The sequence below is a fragment of the Amblyomma mixtum genome, chromosome 7 (genome assembly GCF_055824585.1).
Source record: "Amblyomma mixtum isolate Tamu chromosome 7, ASM5582458v1, whole genome shotgun sequence".
In the NCBI taxonomy this organism is placed as follows: Eukaryota; Metazoa; Arthropoda; class Arachnida; order Ixodida; family Ixodidae; genus Amblyomma; species Amblyomma mixtum.
The window spans coordinates 61456920-61475235 of NC_143018.1; the positions used below are offsets into that span (position 1 = coordinate 61456920).

At 50.7% G+C, this 18316-nt stretch overlaps 1 protein-coding gene across 4 annotated transcripts in view; it reads left to right on the top strand.

The window, feature by feature from the left end:
* Window positions 1–13309, top strand: part of HUWE1 (HECT, UBA and WWE domain containing E3 ubiquitin protein ligase 1) — a 142600-nt gene extending 129291 nt beyond the window's left edge. For all 4 annotated transcript variants that reach the window (XM_089552788.1, XM_089552791.1, XM_089552790.1 and 1 more), the window contains 5 exons: window positions 896–1104; window positions 3365–3694; window positions 5096–5668; window positions 8728–9284; window positions 12486–13309. In XM_089552788.1, coding sequence (XP_089408914.1) covers window positions 896–1104; window positions 3365–3694; window positions 5096–5668; window positions 8728–9284; window positions 12486–12588 — 1772 coding nt within the window. In that variant the 3' untranslated portion in view covers window positions 12589–13309. The remainder of the gene's footprint in view (window positions 1–895; window positions 1105–3364; window positions 3695–5095; window positions 5669–8727; window positions 9285–12485) is intronic.
* The last annotated feature ends 5007 nt before the right edge of the window (window positions 13310–18316 follow it).

The following is an 18316-nucleotide window of genomic DNA, read 5'->3' on the forward strand; positions in this document are numbered from 1 at the left end:
TTGTTGATGGATCTGGTGAAGCTAGATGAGCAGATAGTAGGGCCGTGTCAACTGCTACGCATCAACGGCATACTGCACATCACTGAAAGTGAAATATGCAGCATTACTTAAACACATGATATCCATGTGTGACACATGCTGACAGAAAGTCGATGAGCAGCATGCAAGTCATTAAAACTGGGGTGCACAGCAACGCGATGAACTCGTGTTACAAAATGGGGACAGTTGGTGATGATGGTGACCTGTATGCTAGTTCAAAAGAATGAGCAAAGCTGGCTGTCGTGTCATTTGGGAACGGCGGGAGGTGTGCCTGTTGAGTGAATTCATATGGATCCATTATGTTGCCTTCCATGAGGTCAGCTGAATGTAACAGCATTGGTTGCTTGCAACTGATTCAGTCTTAAAAAAAAGTTGAACTTACAACTTTACAGAAGCTGAATTATCAGTCCTGTGTGGTGTGTCAGTTTCTGGACAAAGCTCGAAATGTCTTACAGGTCTGAATTATGAACTGATGACTAACTGCAGCTCGGGGAGTAGCAAGGCATGCCTAACTGAAGTATTACTGCACAGCAATGCCGCTGTGCTTCTGCTGTGCATTGCTGTGTGAGACTGATCTTGTGTGCCACAGGCACATTTAAACATCCATATGACAGCTTTCTTGCCCCCTTTTATGGACAGTCCAAACTTTACTCTCCAGCAGCCTGGTCCCTGCTGACGTTGCAAAGCTCGAGGAAATGTTTCGGGCTATCCCATCATTGTTGCCCGACGGCATAGCTCAGCACACATCAGCAGATGAGCTCGCAAGCCGTGATCATCTGGTGTGCCATGCTCGGATGTGCTCTTTTTCTTAGCGCTGGACTGCAAAGGCACATTGTCTCTCATCCTTTGGCTGCAGTGTCCAGTGGAGGCGGTGCTGGAGCTGGAGCGCAGAGCCCTCTCATCCAGCCCCGGGCCGCATCCACGCCAACTCGGCAAGCGTCTGCAGGGGCTGCAGAGGCGGCGGCTGCCGCCGCGGATGAGCCGCTGCCGCTGAGCGAGGAGCTGCGGTTGGACTCCCTCTGGAGCACCCTCAGCGACTGCCTGCTCGAGCTGGCTGAAACACAGGTGGGTGGCGGCAGCACTCAGAGGAAGCGCGCAACAGTTTGCCGAGAAATGCCGCACCGATGCTAGCATTTAATTTCCGGAAATGCAGCTGGCTATATGTGGTGAATGCTAAGGGGCAGTACTTGAGCTTACTAGGTCAGGGAACAAACACAAATTAATGATGTCCTGAGTAAAACCAAGAAGAGAAAATGGCCGTGGGCACGGCCTGCCTTAGCACTGCCTGAGAGGCAGATTACCAATGTTCTCTTGGGGCAGAGGTTGAAGCCATTGGGGTTCCCCCAAGGTTAGATTGGGAACCCCTACCTTACGGTGACGGAGCGGATTTCAAGATGAAGGTAGCAAGGGCAGTAGAGAGTCAAGTGGGTGGATGAGGTTAGGAAGCTTGCGGGAATGTAGTGGCCACAGCTGACATGGGGCAGGGTTAAAATGGAGGTCACTGGGGTTGGCCTTTGTGTAGCTGTGGACTTAGGCTGGCAACAAACCTGGGGGCATTTGTGTTGTTGACGCAGTGCACACATAATGTTGCCTTGTTTTTGCTGCTCTGTGTGGGTGGTAACGAAAGAAGACCTGCTGCAGTGGCTCGGTGCTTAGTGTGCATGGCTACTGAGCTGGAGGACCTGGGTTCAATTCAAGCCACAGTGACTGTGTTCTGGTGGAGGCAAAGCGTAAAAGGCACCCCTGTGCTGTGTGATGTCTGCGCACGTTAAAGAACCCCCCAAGTGGTCTAAAGTAATTTGAGCTCTCGACTACAGTGTCGTTCTTAACCCATGTGTCACTTCGGAACATTAAACTCCGCATTCCGGCATTCCGATCCAAGACAAATAAGCTCGCTCAATGGCACGTGGCAAACTGTTTATTTTACCATCCAGCCATGGTGGCCTGTTTCCGAAATGTTCTATTTGCATCAGACGCCTTTCACAGTCTAGGCGGTGCCATTGTGTGGTGCTTAGTTACGTCGGAGGTTTGGGGAGCTGGGGCGCACTATCACGGGGTATCGATGGACTGAAAGGAATGTGCTCTTAGAGGTAGTGTGCTATTTCTGGCTGCATACCGTATAAACGCGTGTAAGGGCCGCACCCGTGTATGGGCCGCACCCCGTTTTCCCGAAGGAAATCTTTAAAAAAAAAATAAATCCGTGTAAGGGCCGCACCCGAACTTTCCATGACCCAGGCGGGAATAGCCTTCTAAGTGCACGCGCCGTGGCCTCCGTGATCGGCTCCGGCTGTGGACAACGGTGCGCTTGATCACGGAGGCTAAGCACTCCGCACAAGAGCTTCCAAAAACCGTCCATGGATGGCGCCCGAGGCCGCAGCCATCATCATCGGCAATTTTTTCTCCCCCAAGACTTCCCGTTATCTTTCCTTCCTCCATGCGTTATCTACATCGGCTTCAGTATCGCCAGCTCCAGCTTTTTATGGCGTGTTAGCGCGTTCACCGTAGTTGTGGCTTTTGCGTGCTGCCGCCGGGTAGTGCAGTTTTAGCACGATGGGCAAGCCCCTTATCAGTTACACGGCTGTGAGTTAGCTCTCGAATGCGGCAAGCGTGCGGCGGACGGGGAATGCGACGTGGCCGAGAAGTGCGTCCGATGGTCGCGTCCGATGATCGTGCAATCAAAAGCATGCATTGAGAAAAACAAGCTGCAAAAAGCGCGCTTTCCGAGGCGAGCCGTGCGAGTTTCCTGAACTGGAAGAAGAGCTGCTCTGCTATGTGATGGAAATGCGGAACAACGGCTACGCGTTGACAGCGGACATACTGCGCGGCTTCTTTGGGATGAGCGTGCACCAGAGCACAGCACCAGCTCAGAGTCGAAATACTCCGTGAGTGACGACTGAACGTAGAATAAATGCCGCTCATTCCCTGATGGTGTGTTTTTGCTTTTAAAAAAAAAATTTTTTTCGTACGTCGCGTGTATGGGCCACACCCCGAAAATTGGCCCCCGAATCTGGAAAAAAAAGTGCGGCCCTTACACGCGTTTATATGGTAGTTTCAGGCCTGGTCACATTGCATCTTAGCTTGCTTCTGTTTTGTGTAGGCATTCAAGGTATTGAGTGACAGTCTTTTAGGAGAGTAAAAAGAAAACGCAAGCATGTCTAAAACATTTGAAAATTACTTTAGTCATCGTTCTGCCTCATGACGTCAGATGCAACCTCGTGTATGCATGTGCATGCATGGGGTCAACCTAGTAACACTATGGTGGGACTGATAAAAAAAAAAAAAGACTAAAATGTAAACCATTGAAACTGCTCCCTTGCTGTCGCAGGACCAGCATGCAGTCCTGGTGCTCCAGCCAGCGGTGGAGGCCTTCTTTTTGGTGCACGCCAGCGCCCCCTCGGCTGCTGCCGCTGCAGCGGGTGGCACTGGCAGCGGGGCCCCCGTGCCGGGAGGCTCTCGCGACACGGCCCGCCGGCGCGAGTACCGCTCGGAGAGCCGGGAGACGCAGCTGGCCCACATCCACCAGGAGATGGCGCCCCTGTCGCCCCTGATGCAGCAGGACGGCCAGCCCCCTGCCACACCCGGCGCTGAACGCCCCGCCGATGCACTCCACCCCGATGTGCAGAAGTTCCTGAGCTTTGCAGAGACCCACCGGACGGTGAGTTGGCTTTGCTCCCGTGACAGGGCTGCTGGAACCGGGGCTCCAGGGTCATACCAGTTGCAAAACTCCACATCAAGGTTGCCTGCAGCGAACACTTTGCCACAGCACTATGGGTGATAAGAGCGTGGGAGCTGTAACTCCACCCACAGTCATTAGATGCTACGCTCACTTCCGGAACACCGGTATGCGAGGTCTAAATAAAGCAGCAGGGTTTGTTTCCGGCGTCATCCCGCAAACCTGAGGTTCGTCTTCAGGCATCTGGAGGGAGTGTGGAAGGGATTGTCCCGCTCGTGTTGCGGCTCGGGTTGCTGCTTTCCTGTGCATTTTGCGAGCCAGATTGTTGCATTTTGCGAGCAGCGCCTTGCCTCACCGTTTATAAACTGCTGGCCTCAGTCAGTAAGGAGGCACCTGTTGACCTTGCAGTGCCTCATGACAACATTTGGTGAACTCTTTTGCCATGTATGTGTCAAGACACTTAATGCAAGTGTTAGCCAAAGAATGGCAAACAAGGTGTTAGTCTACAGAATGAAGTTTATTGCTATTGTTACTGAATGAAACCTCCATTCTTATTTAATGCCTGGTAGGCCCTACACATATAATAAATTATGCTGATGATGGTGACAACAAAATTTGTTTGCAGTATGTTTCTTTTCAGCTTTGTTCTGTGAAAAGCATTTCTCTTCATTTTGAGCTGCCTGTTCAAATTATTCTATTTGATTCGCAACCAATTTTTGTTATTCGTATTTCCTTTGCACCCGAAAATTAGATGTTTGCATACCTCTTGTTAAAATCCATCATCATCATCATCATTCCCAACGATTGATTGGGGCAGTAAGGATGACTGCACTCCAGTACTCTTGTTTGCCTAGCTCAGCTGCCAATCTGCTGAGGGCAGGTCGGATGACTGTCCGCCAACCGGACTCATCTGTCTGATGGCATGAAAAACATGTCGCACTAAAATGGTATGCAGCCGTTGGTCGTACTGGTGTCGTTGACAGTCTAGTGTGACTGACCGGTGCATCAGCGACAGCTACCAGCAGCCAACAACTGCCAACATCGTTGTCACATACACACCAAACAAGCGACCACACAGAAGTGAAATTTGATGGCAGCAGCACCGTTGCAAAGCAGCAAGTGAATGCTGAAGGTCTTGACTGCATTTGGAACTTACTTTAAAGCACTGCAGGAGTCAGTAGAGTCCAAATGTTATTTGAATGTACCTGTGTTGCACAGGTACCAAATATGTCGCGTTTATTTTAGCTTTATGTCGTTCACTCATTGACAGTCTTGTTAAGCCTTAGTACGAATATTCTTGAGGTGTACTCTAGTGTGGTGTAGAGCGTGAACTTCAGGTATGCTAATGCTGAGTATATTGTTCTGTTTTCTTTTGGTATTCAGGTGCTGAATCAGATTCTGCGCCAGTCGAGCACACCATTAGCTGACGGCCCCTTCGCCGTTCTCGTCGACCACACACGCGTGCTCGACTTTGACGTCAAGAGACGCTACTTCCGGCACGAGCTGGAACGGCTCGACGAAGGCTCAAGGAGGGAAGACCTGGCAGTGCACGTACGGCGTGAGCACGTCTTTGAGGACTCCTTCCGTGAGCTGCACCGACGGCCCCCGGAAGAGTGGAAAAACCGGTTCTACATAGTCTTCGAAGGGGAGGAGGGTCAGGACGCCGGTGGCTTGCTGCGGGAGTGGTACACCATCATCTCGCGCGAGATCTTCAACCCGATGTATGCACTGTTCACGACGTCCCCAGGCGACCGGGTGACGTACATGATCAACCCGGCGTCGCACTGCAACTCCAACCACCTGAGCTACTTCAAGTTCGTGGGGCGTGTGATTGCCAAGGCAGTGTACGACAACAAGCTGCTGGAGTGCTACTTCACACGGTCCTTCTACAAGCACATCCTGGGCAAGCCAGTCAAGTACACGGACATGGAAAGCGAGGACTACTCCTTCTACCAGGTGCGTTAGACTGCCCAGGTTTCTGCATGTCTCCCATATCTTCTTCGGCACATAGGCGCCGTCACTCGTGCACAGGCATGGTCCTGGAGCTATGTAACAATGCATTAGTCTAATGCAGAATCACACTGGCTTATCTGGGGCACTCTGTCCTGATGTGCACTGTGGCATGGGCAAATAAGGAAGCTCTGCCAGAGTCATCAATGTGCCTCTCCGTGGCTAAGTAAACAGCAGCATTGGGCATTGTATGTTGAGGTACACTGCCTAGCCTATTCAGGAAGCCTAGTTTATCTGCAGCCAAAGTTACGGCACTGGAAGCCATTTAGGTCCAGCTAAGCCTAGCTGGCAGAGTCATCAATGTGCCTCTCCGTTGCTAAGTAAACAGCAGCATTCTATGCTGGGCATTGTATGTTGAGGTACACTGCCTAGCCTATTCAGGAAGCCTAGTTTATCTGCAGCCAAAGTTACGGCACTGGAAGCCATTCAGCTAAGCCTAGCTGAAAAGTTACCGGGAGACCAGTTCGGCTTTGCTAAATCTGAGAAGAGCTTTTCTTGTGATGCACTAGCACCTGTAACTTGAGAGTGCACTGTTGGGCAGAAAATCTTGAGCTGTACTCTGTTCATTTGCCGAGTATCTGCATGCACCATCTAGGTGGTGCCCATCACTTAGGGTGCCTTGTCTTGCAGTCAAGAGAGCTGGACAAAGACATGCCTGCAGATGTAGTGCCTTAACTGGAGACACTGTGTTAGAAGTGTCTTTAAAGAGATGTGACTCAAGATTTAGCGTATATGATATGGGGTGTAGGACAATGTGACAAGAAAATGGGTGCAAGGGTTTAGACGCGAGTTTAACTGTAATGATGACAGTTGAAAAGGCGTCATATACCCATTCTATGGAACACATGAGCCATTAGTGTGACCAGGAGCTAGAGGGGTCATGCATTCTTGCCATGTGATGTCATTTCATGCAGATGACAAGCATGACAGCTTGGTTTAGGAGGGAGACTCATTAGGAGGGCGACTTCATGACTGCATGACTCACGAAGATTTTCTAGCTGAAATGAAAATTTTTCTGTGGACTTGTGTGTCCAAGGTCAGAGCCCAGGTACGCCCTGTGGATGAACAGGCATCTTGTGAACAGGGGCCACTCAGTTGGCAGGAACTTGGTGCTCTGTCTGGCCTGGCCAGACGGGCTGAGGATCAAGCAGCTCTAGGTTCAGAACTCTCTGCCCCTAGTCCCACCCAAACTCCCATAACCTCAACCTGATGATCAGTATCCCATTCCGCAAAGCACACTCTTACCCTCTGCTTCTAGCTGAGGGGAGCCTCCCTGGGACCATTCCCCTGACTGTGGTGGGTCGCTGTTGTAGCACTTCCGTATTTATTCATCTCCACCTTCGGGCGAGTTGCCCATTCTCGGGCCAGATATCTTATTATACAATGGGAATTACAGTCGACGACCGATTTTTCGGACTCTCTAGGGGCCGCGAGAACGACCGAAACATCGGGCAGTCCGGAAAATCAAATTTCACCGAAAAAATCACGAACTTATTACCACTAAGCCGGAGAAAGCGGCCAATTGTATTGCACACATTCTAAAGCTCCTCATGACTATATTTCGTCGCGCAAAATACCGTATAAACGCGTATAAGGGCCACACTTTTTTTTTTTCCAGATTCGAGGGCCAATTTTCGGGGAGCGGCCCATACACGTGATATGCGAAAAAAAAAAAAATTTTAAGTAAAAACACACCAACCAGGGAATGAGCGACATTTATTCTACGTTCAATCGTCACTCGCGAAGTATTTAGACTCCTGAGCTGGTGCTGCGCTCTGGTGCACGCTCATGCCAAAAGAAGCCGCGCAGCATGTCCGCTGTCAACACGTAGCCGTTGTTCCGAAATTCCATCACATAGAGGAGCAGCTCTTCTTCCAGTTCAGGAAACTCGCACGGCTTGACTCGGAAAGCGCGCTTTTTGCAGCTTGTGTTTCTCTTTTGGTTGCACCATCATCGGACGCACTTTTCGGCCACGTCGAATTTCCCGCCCGCCGCACGCTTACCGACAGCGTTCGAGAGCTAACTCCCAGCCGTGTAGCTTAAGGTGCTTGCCCATCGCGCTAAAGCTGTGAAGCTCGGCGGCAGCACGCGAAAGCCACTATCACGGCGAACGCGCTAACACGCATGCTGACACGCCACGAAAGGCTGGAGCTGGCGATACTGATGCCGATGTGAACAGCAGAAAATCGCGACCGAGAAAAATGTTAATGATAATGATCACGGCGCCATCCATAGACGGCACTTGGAAGCTCCGGTGCGCGCGCGTGGCCTCCGCGAACGGCGCAGCGCCGGAGCAGATCGCGGCCGCGATAAGATCCGCCGGCGCGCTTCGATCGCGGAGGCCGCGGCGTGCGCGTAGCCTCCGCGATCAAGCGCTCCGCGATCGTATTCGCGTTCAGTGTTCGGGACTAAAGACTCGGCACAGATGAGTTCCGTGAACTCAGACTACGGTTCAAGTTCGTGCGGCGGAAGACATTCAAGGACAGTACGAATTCGAAAACACGCGAGCGCAATGTGCCGACTCGCGCAGAATTTCAGCGTCGCAAGAGGCTCCCTTTAAGCTTGAGTTTCGTTTTGTTTGATCAAGTTTGCGATATCTCCTGCAGTCTGAATTAATGAGGTTCCACTGTACACATTATATGGCGGCTTGGGTACTGGCGGCGAGTGCGAACGAGGTCCGAAAAATTGAGTGGTCAGTTGCGGTGCGTCCGAAATTTCAAGCGCTCTTACACATTGGCTCTATGGGCCATGTCGCGGTGCCGCGAAAAAGTCCGAATAATCAAGCATGTCCGAAAAATCAGCCGTCCGAATTTTCGGTCGTCGACTGTAAACCCTTGATACAGTAGTGGCGTGGGAGAGGCAGTTGTTCTTATTCATTCATTTTGCCTCAAATTACAGCCTGTGGACCCGTCAGCTACGGATCATAGGCTTGTTACAGGTGCGACCCTGCAGAAAGCCCATGGTATGCCGCTTACCTCTGTGTTTGTTTCCTTGTGTGGCTACAGGGCTTGGTGTTCCTGCTGGAGCACGGTGTGCGGGCGCTTGGCTACGAGCTGACCTTCAGCGTGGAGGTCCAGGAGTTCGGTGTGACGGAGGTGCGTGACCTCAAGCCCGGCGGCCGGCACCTGCCCGTGACGGAAGAGACCACCCAGGAGTATGTGCGCCTTGTCTGCCAGGAGAAGATGACGGGGGCCATCCGGCGGCAGCTCAACGCCTTCCTCGAGGGCTTCTACGAGATCATCCCCAAGCGGCTGATTGGCATCTTCAATGAACAGGAGCTTGAGCTTCTCATCTCAGGCCTGCCCAGCATCGACGTGGATGACCTTCGGGCGCACACAGAGTACCACAAGTACCAGGCAACCTCGCTGCAGATTCAGTGGTTCTGGAGGGCCCTGCGCTCCCTGGACCAGGCAGACCGGGCCAAGTTCCTTCAGTTCGTGACAGGCACCTCTAAAGTGCCTCTGCAAGGCTTTGCAGCCCTGGAGGGCATGAACGGCGTCCAGCGCTTCCAGATCCATCGAGATGACCGGTCCACCGATCGGCTGCCCTCAGCCCACACCTGGTGAGTGCTGCAGCCCTAAATAAACAAGATGGGGAAGGTTTTCTTCTATTTGATCCTCCTTTAACGCGTTACATACTTAAAGGGACACTGAGGAGAGCTCTATTAATATTTTTTTTATAGCAAAATCCGATAGTTCGGCATTTCATGGCTTTGTTGCCACTTGGCCGGCAGCGAAAGATGCATTTATTTCTAAGAAATTTGGATTCGAAGTTGAAATAGTTTTTCCCGCTGCTCTGATTCAAACTTGGGATTCTGCTATGACGACACAGAACTAAGTGACGTGAAACATGACATTCACATGACGTAACGCAGACTCCGTGATTTCTGGCGGCCAGCAGTGCGGCCCAGCAGCAGCCGAAAAGAAAGCTACCGCCGGCCGCACGTTGAAGGCATCTATCGGCTATTGCGGCCGTCGCTTCGTTTACATTTGCACCGGCGTTTTGCCAGCGTTACAATGGATCCCGTTCTCGAAGTCGTCAACGAAGTTCTCGCAAATAGACGTCTTTAGCATACCGTGTACCTTGTTACCGTTAGCGGAATACCGGGAGCCCCCATACTGCTGAGAGCAAGCGTTGATTGGTCCCGGCGCTGCAGGAGCGCGCGTAGCTATCGGGTACGTGGTGCCATCTGGCGACGTCAAGGAGATTTGCGCATGCATCTGCTGCGCCTCAGTGATTCGTAGCTTCTCGTGTCCTAGTGTTGCTAGAACTATTGGTTCTAGCAACACTGTTTTGTCCTATGACGCCATGAAGCTTGTACACTTGCGAGTTTGGCCTGTGGCGGCGATACCTGTATTTTGGTTCTTGCTCTTTTCTATGTTACAGGAGCTTTGTTGTCAGTATGAATGGCGTTTTTGTAATCAGGAGCTGTTATTCTGTCGATGCAAGTCAACTTCAATTTCTCCTCAGTGTCCCTTTAATGCCTGCACCTAATGACACTGTCTATGTTGCGTTCACAACTGTTCCAGCACAGGCTGTACCGATTCATTCTGTTCAACTATAGCCACATTAACATGAATGTTACAGTAGCGCATCGCATTTCCTAGCTTATCTTCTGGTTCCAATGCATTACTGTTCATATGCATCTGCTTTGTTATCCAGCTGGGGGAGGGGGTGTATTGTAGCCACCACAGGGAGAGGGAGGGTCACCTCCAAACCTGTTTACATTCAGCGCCGAAGTCGACTTAGCGTTATCGATCAACCCACAACTGGCACATTGATCCGACATGCTTTCCTGGCGAATTATAACCGTTTACATGAATGCGCAAAAAGTTTATGCAATGCACTGCTGTCGCATTCATGTAAACGCGGCTTTTGGTATGAGGGACTGCCCACTCGCGGAATTTTAGTACCATGGGGCTTCCTGGGGGGTTGGGCCAAGGTGACATAGTAGGGCATGTAATCTAAAAATCCCGCGCCTATTGCATGGTGCGTTGTTACCCATGCACATTTGACGAGCGCATTATATAGCAGGCGTGACAATGATAGGAGAGCTTCCATTGCTAGGCCAAAAAAATAACATGCCCACGTCGTTGCAGTTTCTGAGGTTCGTCTCCAACCTGTGGCAGCGGCCGCTGTTGACCTTGCATGCACAAGCCATCGAACCCCTGTTACATGCCACTTTCAGAACACTGACTTGTACGTTGCTGGTCATGTTCTCCTCCTCCTATCTAAATGCAATCTTGGAGTTACCATCGGTGTTACCCAATGTGCGTTACCATCACTTACATCAGTGTTGTTCTGAAACTGAGCTCCCGTCACAGGTCGTTCGCTGTTTCAGGGCGCACTGTTAATCCTACCTTCGGAAAATATGGGCATTTCTCCTGGTCTCTTGAAGTCTAAATGAGGGTTTGCTACCCACCATGTAACATTTAGTTGCTGGTCATGTGTCAGTTCATGGACTTATGTTATGGATTATGTTATCTAAACAAGCAGCATACATATCTTGTGCGTGCCACTTTTATTTTACTTTTTTTTTTTGCATGGCACTGAGTCCGCATAATTTTAATTTAGGTTGCAGGCTGCGCACTATTTTGACAAAAAAGATGACAGCATTCGCCTATTTGTCTTTTTCTGAAAGTGTTTTTTTTTTATATGGAATGGCTATTCGATATTCAAAGATAATTTTACTTCATATTTGAAAACTTCGTATTCGCACAGCCCTAGTTCAAATTTTTAGCTAGTTAGTCGAGTAACTTGACAAAAGGCTAGCATGTCACTGGCCCCCTCCGTCTGACCGCTGTTCTCTGCTCACTGTGGATTCCAAGTGAAGGCAAGCGTAGTAGCAGGGGGCGGCAGAAAAATGGGTGGGCGGAGTTAGCGGGGATGCAGTGGCCACAGCTGGCAGAGGTTTTTGCCGTATATGTACGGCGGCGGTTTTCTGTCCCGCAAGGTCTTGGCCGTACGGGTACGGTTTCGATCTTCCGTTTGAAATTTTGCGCCAAAAGAACAATGCGTGCTCACTGGGGGGTGCTGCCACCTCTTAGGACTTACAAGAAGTGTTTGAATTTTGTGCTGCCTTCTTACGGAGACAAGCAGAACTTATGTCTAGCTTTAGCGCGGGGGCACAGACTGCGGCAACACCCCTTTTGTAGTTGTGGTTTCGCCGCGTGATCGCAACGGATTCGCGTGAAATTTGAGTTTTCTTTTTGTCAGCACTATCTTGCAGGGGCTGCCGAAGTTGATTTCTATCTTTATTGGCGCTGCTCTTAACTTGCTTATCACCATTGCTCGCGAGGTATTCTCGCCCTCTGTGGCAACGCGCCTACGCGGTTTCGATTCCGCTGCGGGATCGCAACGGAGTCGCGCGAAACGTGTTTTCTCTTTGTGGGCACTGTTTTGCAGAGGCGGCGAAAGTTGATTTCAATCTTTATTGGTGCTGCTCTTAGCTTGCTTATCACCGTTGCTATTCTATTCTATTGAACATTTTCCAGTTGTGAGTGATGCTGTCACCAAAGTACTGTTCCTAATTTTTTTTTACTATTTATTCTCGATTATATACATTTTGTAGATTCAAGATCCGCAATAAAGTAATTTGCCACCTGGGAAAGTTTTCTTCAAAATAATTCGACCCTCAAAGGGTTAAATGGAGAGATATGGGAAAGGCCTTTGTTTGCCCTGCAGTGGGTGCAGTCGGGCCGATGATGATGATGATGGTGACTCACTCACTGTCCTCCCGTCTCCTTGTTCCCCCTCTTCGCAGCTTCAACCAGCTGGACCTGCCGGCATACGAGACTTACGACAAGCTGCGCACCATGCTGCTCAAGGCCATCCAGGAGTGCACGGAAGGCTTTGGCTTCGCCTGAGCAGGAGGAAGGGGAGAGAGTGTGTGGAACCCCCTTTCCCCCCCGATGCCACTGTTCCTGCTTCCCCCCTCCCCCACTTCCCCCTTTTGTGATGTGTACAGACGGGAACGCAACAGAGCCACACCTACCACCATTCCTCGGATGTCCTCTCAGAAACGACGACTACCGCCATGCCTGTTCACCCCTACCCTCGCTGCCGTCGGAGTACTGGCTACCATGTGCTACCAGCCTTCTTGTCCAGTTCTTTTTCTTGTTTGTTTTGTTAGTTTTTTTTTGTTTTGGACATTTAGGATTGAACTTTTTTTTTTCTGCTCCCTTTTCTCTGTCGCTCTTGTACAGTATTAGGGTCTTCTTTTGCTCTAGTAGAGCAGCAAGCTTTATAAACTTTGACCATTGCTCTATATTGTTTTTCTCTCACCCCCTCCCCCCAGTATGTGCCCACTTTCCCTTCTCATGACGCCTTCGTTTTGTCCACTGACGGCTGAGTCGGCTGCATGTCTATAGGAGATTGTATGTAATGGCTGGGGTTTTTTATATACATACTTATAAATACTATGATCGTTCTACGGCCAGAACTGTATGTGTTTCTTCTTGAAATTTTTTTTTCTCCCCCTCCGCGGTGCTTTGGGCGGAGGTAGAGCTTTCAACTTTTTTTTTATGTGGTGTCGTTGAGGGGGTGGTGCGTTGCTCGAAAAAAAAATACACTGGCTCTTTCTATTTATTTGATGATGTCTGTGTCAATTCTTGAGTCTGGCTTTTCGTCACCACTCTTTAGAACATAAATGGCTTAGTTTTATTTACCAGAAATCTACAGGCACAGTTCTTACATGCAGACATGCTTAAAAAAAGCTAACAGCTGCAAAATTCCTTATCTGAAATTTTTGTTAGCACTTTTTATGCCAGGACACAAGGTGGGGTATTCACAGGGCTTCTCCACATGTACATTCTTTGTCAAAAGTAACCAGGCTGCATGGTTTGCTTCTAGCTCATACAGTGGAGCCCTTACAGCTTCCCTGAAATTGAAATGGTCGTTAAAGTTAAGGACTGGCGGTCTTCTTACTTTCCAACAACTTTTGATCTTTAGGAAAGTCGCAAGGGCTCCACTACAGAAGCTAGAAGCAAAGCATGCAGCCTGGTTACTTTTGACAAAGACTGTACATGCCTCTCCTCCCTTGTACACTCCATTTGTTGAAAACAAACAGCCAGCTTTTGCGCATAGCATTGTGCGTCACCCATGTGTATTTGTTTTCAAAAAGTTTTCTGGGTTATAATTTTCACGCATTTCCAGGAGGGAGCCATGTCTTGTGATAAAGCTGGAGTAACCTCCTGGTTACCGGAAGTTACCGAAGTGATTTGTTTTAACAAAGTAAATGTGTCTTGGCTATTTCAAAAGTATACATTTTATGAGGTAAAATACGGATGTTGTGGGGTGATAGCATTTCCTTGGTCGCCATTTATGCCATTCCTGTGGCAACCAGCTCCGATCTCAAAATAGACCCTTTTTTAGTATTCATTTCCTAGCTTACTTATCTTCAAACCTTCTAAAAATTTATTGTCCATGCTGAAATTTTGGGCAGCTGTTGCATTTTTCTGTCTGCTTGGCACAGTATTGCTTTCAGCATTCACCTTAGTGTGGCTGAAAAAACAATACATATGGAGGAGAATTGATAGCACAAAGCAAAATAGGAGCTGGCTCAGCTAATTTGAGCACGTGACTAATGCTTTATGGCAGATGGTGTCAAGATCTAATCAGACACTAGAAAAATTTCCAGAGTACTGCGATCTACCTGCCTGCAACCGGATTTGGAAGCTTCGGGGCTGACGCTGCCTGACATTCCCAGCATTGCAATCGTATCCAACTTTAAACTTCTGCGTAGTTGGCGCAGCTAATGTTGTAGATATCGTGGACATTCAGAGGCAATGAGATTGCTTTAGAAGCAGTTCATGCCTTTACCGGATGTGGCATCCCTTCCCCAGCCAACGGGCAGATTTTATAACTGATGCCACTTTTTTTTCCCCAATGAGGTTTTTAATGCTTAGAAATGGAGAACAGTTTTTGTAACTCGTTGAGCTCCTTGTGCATGTATGCGGGTTCTAGAGGAATATGACACCTCACTCGGTCAGCATACAATCGCTGTCAAATTACTAGCCAACCTCCCCGACTTGGCTTATCAAACTTTGTTGGACAACAGTGTAATTTGGCGAGGGGACATTCCACTCCCCATTGATTCACATTCATCCCAAAGGCTGGTAAAGCAATTAACGCGGACAGCCTCCATCCCATCTCTCTTGCCTCCTGTGTGGGCAAACTTATGTACACAACAGTACTGGATTGGTTGTCCGAGTACCTTGAAACACGGCGCGTCTTTGCAGACACCGAGTTCGGATTTCACCCACACAGATAGATCCACACAGGATGTCTTGCCGCAACTAAATCTGGAAATCCTTGACCCCCTCGAGTGCCCTCATAACGACAGGGCCGTACTTTCCCTGGACCTTAAAGGGGCATTCGACAGTATAACTCACGGGATTATTCTCACTCATATAAGTCAAACCAACTGCAGCCATTGTGCCTTCCAATACATCTGCCAATTCCTCACCGACCGCCAGTCTTGCAAGGTGATGTTGTCGGGGCTCTCTAAGCCGACGACATCACTCTGTGGGCCACGCAGGGCTCACTTGGAGACACGAGGCCAACCTGCAGCAGGTGGCGACTATAGTGGACCTCTATGCTCGCTGCTGCGATCTTCAGTGCTCACCACAAAAGTCTGAATTTGTGCACATACGCCCCTCACCTAAATAAATGCACTACCAAAATTCGTTGCCCTTCAGTCAGGTCCATTTTGAGAGACACAAGAAGTCTGACTACTGGGGCTTTTCATTCACCAACACTGCAAGCCAGACATCACACTGGCTAACACTCTGCAAGGTAGGGGACCAGGTGGGTCGCATGGTCTGCCGGGTTTCTAACAAACGCAGGGGGTTATGGAGTAAGGATGCCTTGCAGCTGGCAAACAAACATCTTCGTAACCAGTTGAATTCTGTATTCGACTCCATACCTTCACCTGTGGAAGCAAGATGATGCCCCCGAGGTCATACTCCGCAAAATCAAGCGGGCCCTCGACCTCCCTGTGAACACCTCCAACCTGCGCCTCCTGGCGCTGGGAATGGCGAACACCTTCAGAGAATTGAGGGAAGGTTACCTTACAACTGGACTCGAGTTTCTCCCGTCTCCTACGCCGCACACCGTCGACCTCGCTCTCTTTGGCATCACCATCATACACCGCGACCCTCCTCCTCCCCTTGCCGCGCAGGCGCAGTAGAGCACGGCGCGCCAGCTGCGTGTCGCGCATGCGCAGTCTCTCGGTCGGAGGCGAGCGGCGCGGCGCACCAGAACTTTATTTTCCACCGATAGGAGGCCCCTACTCCCCGCCCTTGGCGCGCCGGCTCAAGGGGCGGGGGCCGGGGCCTCCGCGACTAAAAACAGGCGAAGTTGCAGTGTTTCTTCGCGGCTTCCGTCGCCAGGCGGATTACTGGTTGCTGTTCGGCGGGGGACTCGCTTCGCAGGAAGGCCTACCAGGCATCTCTACTTTTAATGTTCTTCCTGACGCCTGGGGAGTCGGGACATTGCCAGATTATAAGATCAAGATAATCTGGCGCGGCTGTGACGTCACTCGGCTCCTCGCGCATGCGCACAAGTGGCGCCGAAGGTCCACAGCGAAACGGCGAGACTGCGGGTAATGTAGCTCTCGCTACAGAAATTGTACTTGCTGCAAGTGAGTTTTAGACCCCGCTGGGCCGCTGCGCGGTGATTGGTCATGTCGGGACATGACGTCGGCAGCCCTAGTCACCGCAGCAAGCTGCGATGTCGGGTCTGCAGACGTCAGCAGGACTTCCCAGCTCCAGATGGCGTGCTGTCCCTGCAAGGTAGGATCAGCAGGGCAGCCGAAAAGGATGTGGGAGAGTGTGGTGTGAGGTTCACCGCACAAGGAACACGCAGGGGACATGCCGCAATAGTGGGATAACAGCTCAGGGGATGAGAGAGCGGGTTTGGAGGCGTCTGTAGAGGATCTATCGGGAGTGCGTAAGAGATGGGTGTGGAGGAGGGTAAGTCCGATTGTCCAAATGTGGTATTTGCGTGAGCTCTGAAAAGGTGTGCGCCCGCTCCCTCGAGAATCCCGGATCGAGACTGTCCTGAGCCCGTAAAATCAAACCTCGGGCCAATTTATCAGCAGCCTCATTTCCAGGGTTCCGAGAGTGAGCCGGCACCCACTGGAGCTCTACCCTGCGTGGTAAATTCTGTGTACGGGTGTTCAACAAGTGCCAGGCAGGGGTGTGAATCCTGCCTCTGGCAAAGTTGTACAGAGCAGTTTTGTATCGAGCGATGTATTGAGATGCATGTATTAAGATGTGATGGCGGCGGCCTCCTCTGAATCCTCAGGCGTTGAGGCCAAGGGAAGACGGTGAGTTAAGGGTTAGGGTATGGTTGGATTGTAGCCAACTGCTACCGCTTCATGCGCTGTACATGCGGCGTCTACCCAAATGGCATCGTGATCTTGCCCGTAATACTTATGAAGGCCATTAGCACGAGCTACGCGGCGAGGGATATGATACTGGGGATGGACGTTTCGAGGAAGGGGTTTATAACGAGAGGTATATATGGATGTGTCGAGGGATGGCTATAAGGTTTGACTGGTTAGTGGGTATGTTGAGGCCAAGGGAGGAGAGTATATGGCGGCCAGTGGCGCTCGCGGCAAGTCTAATCCCAGCAAACCAGAAACCTCTCAGAGACGTCTAGCTAGACGTCTCTGAGAGGTTTCTGTTTGCTGGGATGTACTGTGCGCGCCAGTTAGTTTCTGAAGGGTGTTATGCATGTCTAGTGCAAGGAGTTAGGCCGTGCTAGTGCTACGAGGTAGATTTAGGGTGCCAGTTATGCGCCTTTGCTTTCGAAGTTGCCGCGCTTCATCGGTTTCGTAGCTAAAGCGCGACTGTCCCAGGCGGCCCACTGCCCCAGGCGGCCCGTTATGCACTTTCCTTTCCGTTGCTTACCGCAAGCGCCATGAAGGTGGTGGTGGTGGTGAAAGGCATTTATTTGGTACTTTACAAGAGAGGTGCTCGGGGAGAGGCCCCTAGTGGGTCTCGCCCCTTACAATACTAGCCGGAGTCCCTCATTCCGCGATCTCGTTGGTCATGACCGCTGCGCAGGTCCGCCGAACCAGGACCTGTTGGGCCGATAGTTACTGGCAGCCGAGCAGGGCCTCCTCTCAGTTCTCTCGGGTAGGGGAAGGGATGATGGGGGGAGAGAAGGATTTTTCCTGCATGCCCAAACCATGTGGAAGCTAGGTGTCGGCCACCTCCTCACAGAATGAGCAGCAGCCATCAAAAGAAGGATTAAAGTGCTTGAGAACCGCCGGGCACAGCAGGGTGTTTGTAAAGAGCCTGAGGAGAATTCGTTCGCCAGCTTTACCCAATCCCTTCATAGGAACCGGGTAGCGCCGGCGTTCGGCACGATAGTGCTCAGTAATGTCCTTAAAAGAAAGAAGAGGGGTATGATCTGAGTTAAGGTCCTCCCAAGGAACGCCTGGTGCCCGGTGAGTGAGTGCGCGGACTGCCATATGGGCGGCTTCATTACCTGGCATGCCTTGGTGGCCGGGGACCCATATGATTGAGCGATGAGTTGGATCGCCGTCGCGAGTACTGTGGTGTAGAATTTGGTGAGCGAGTGGAG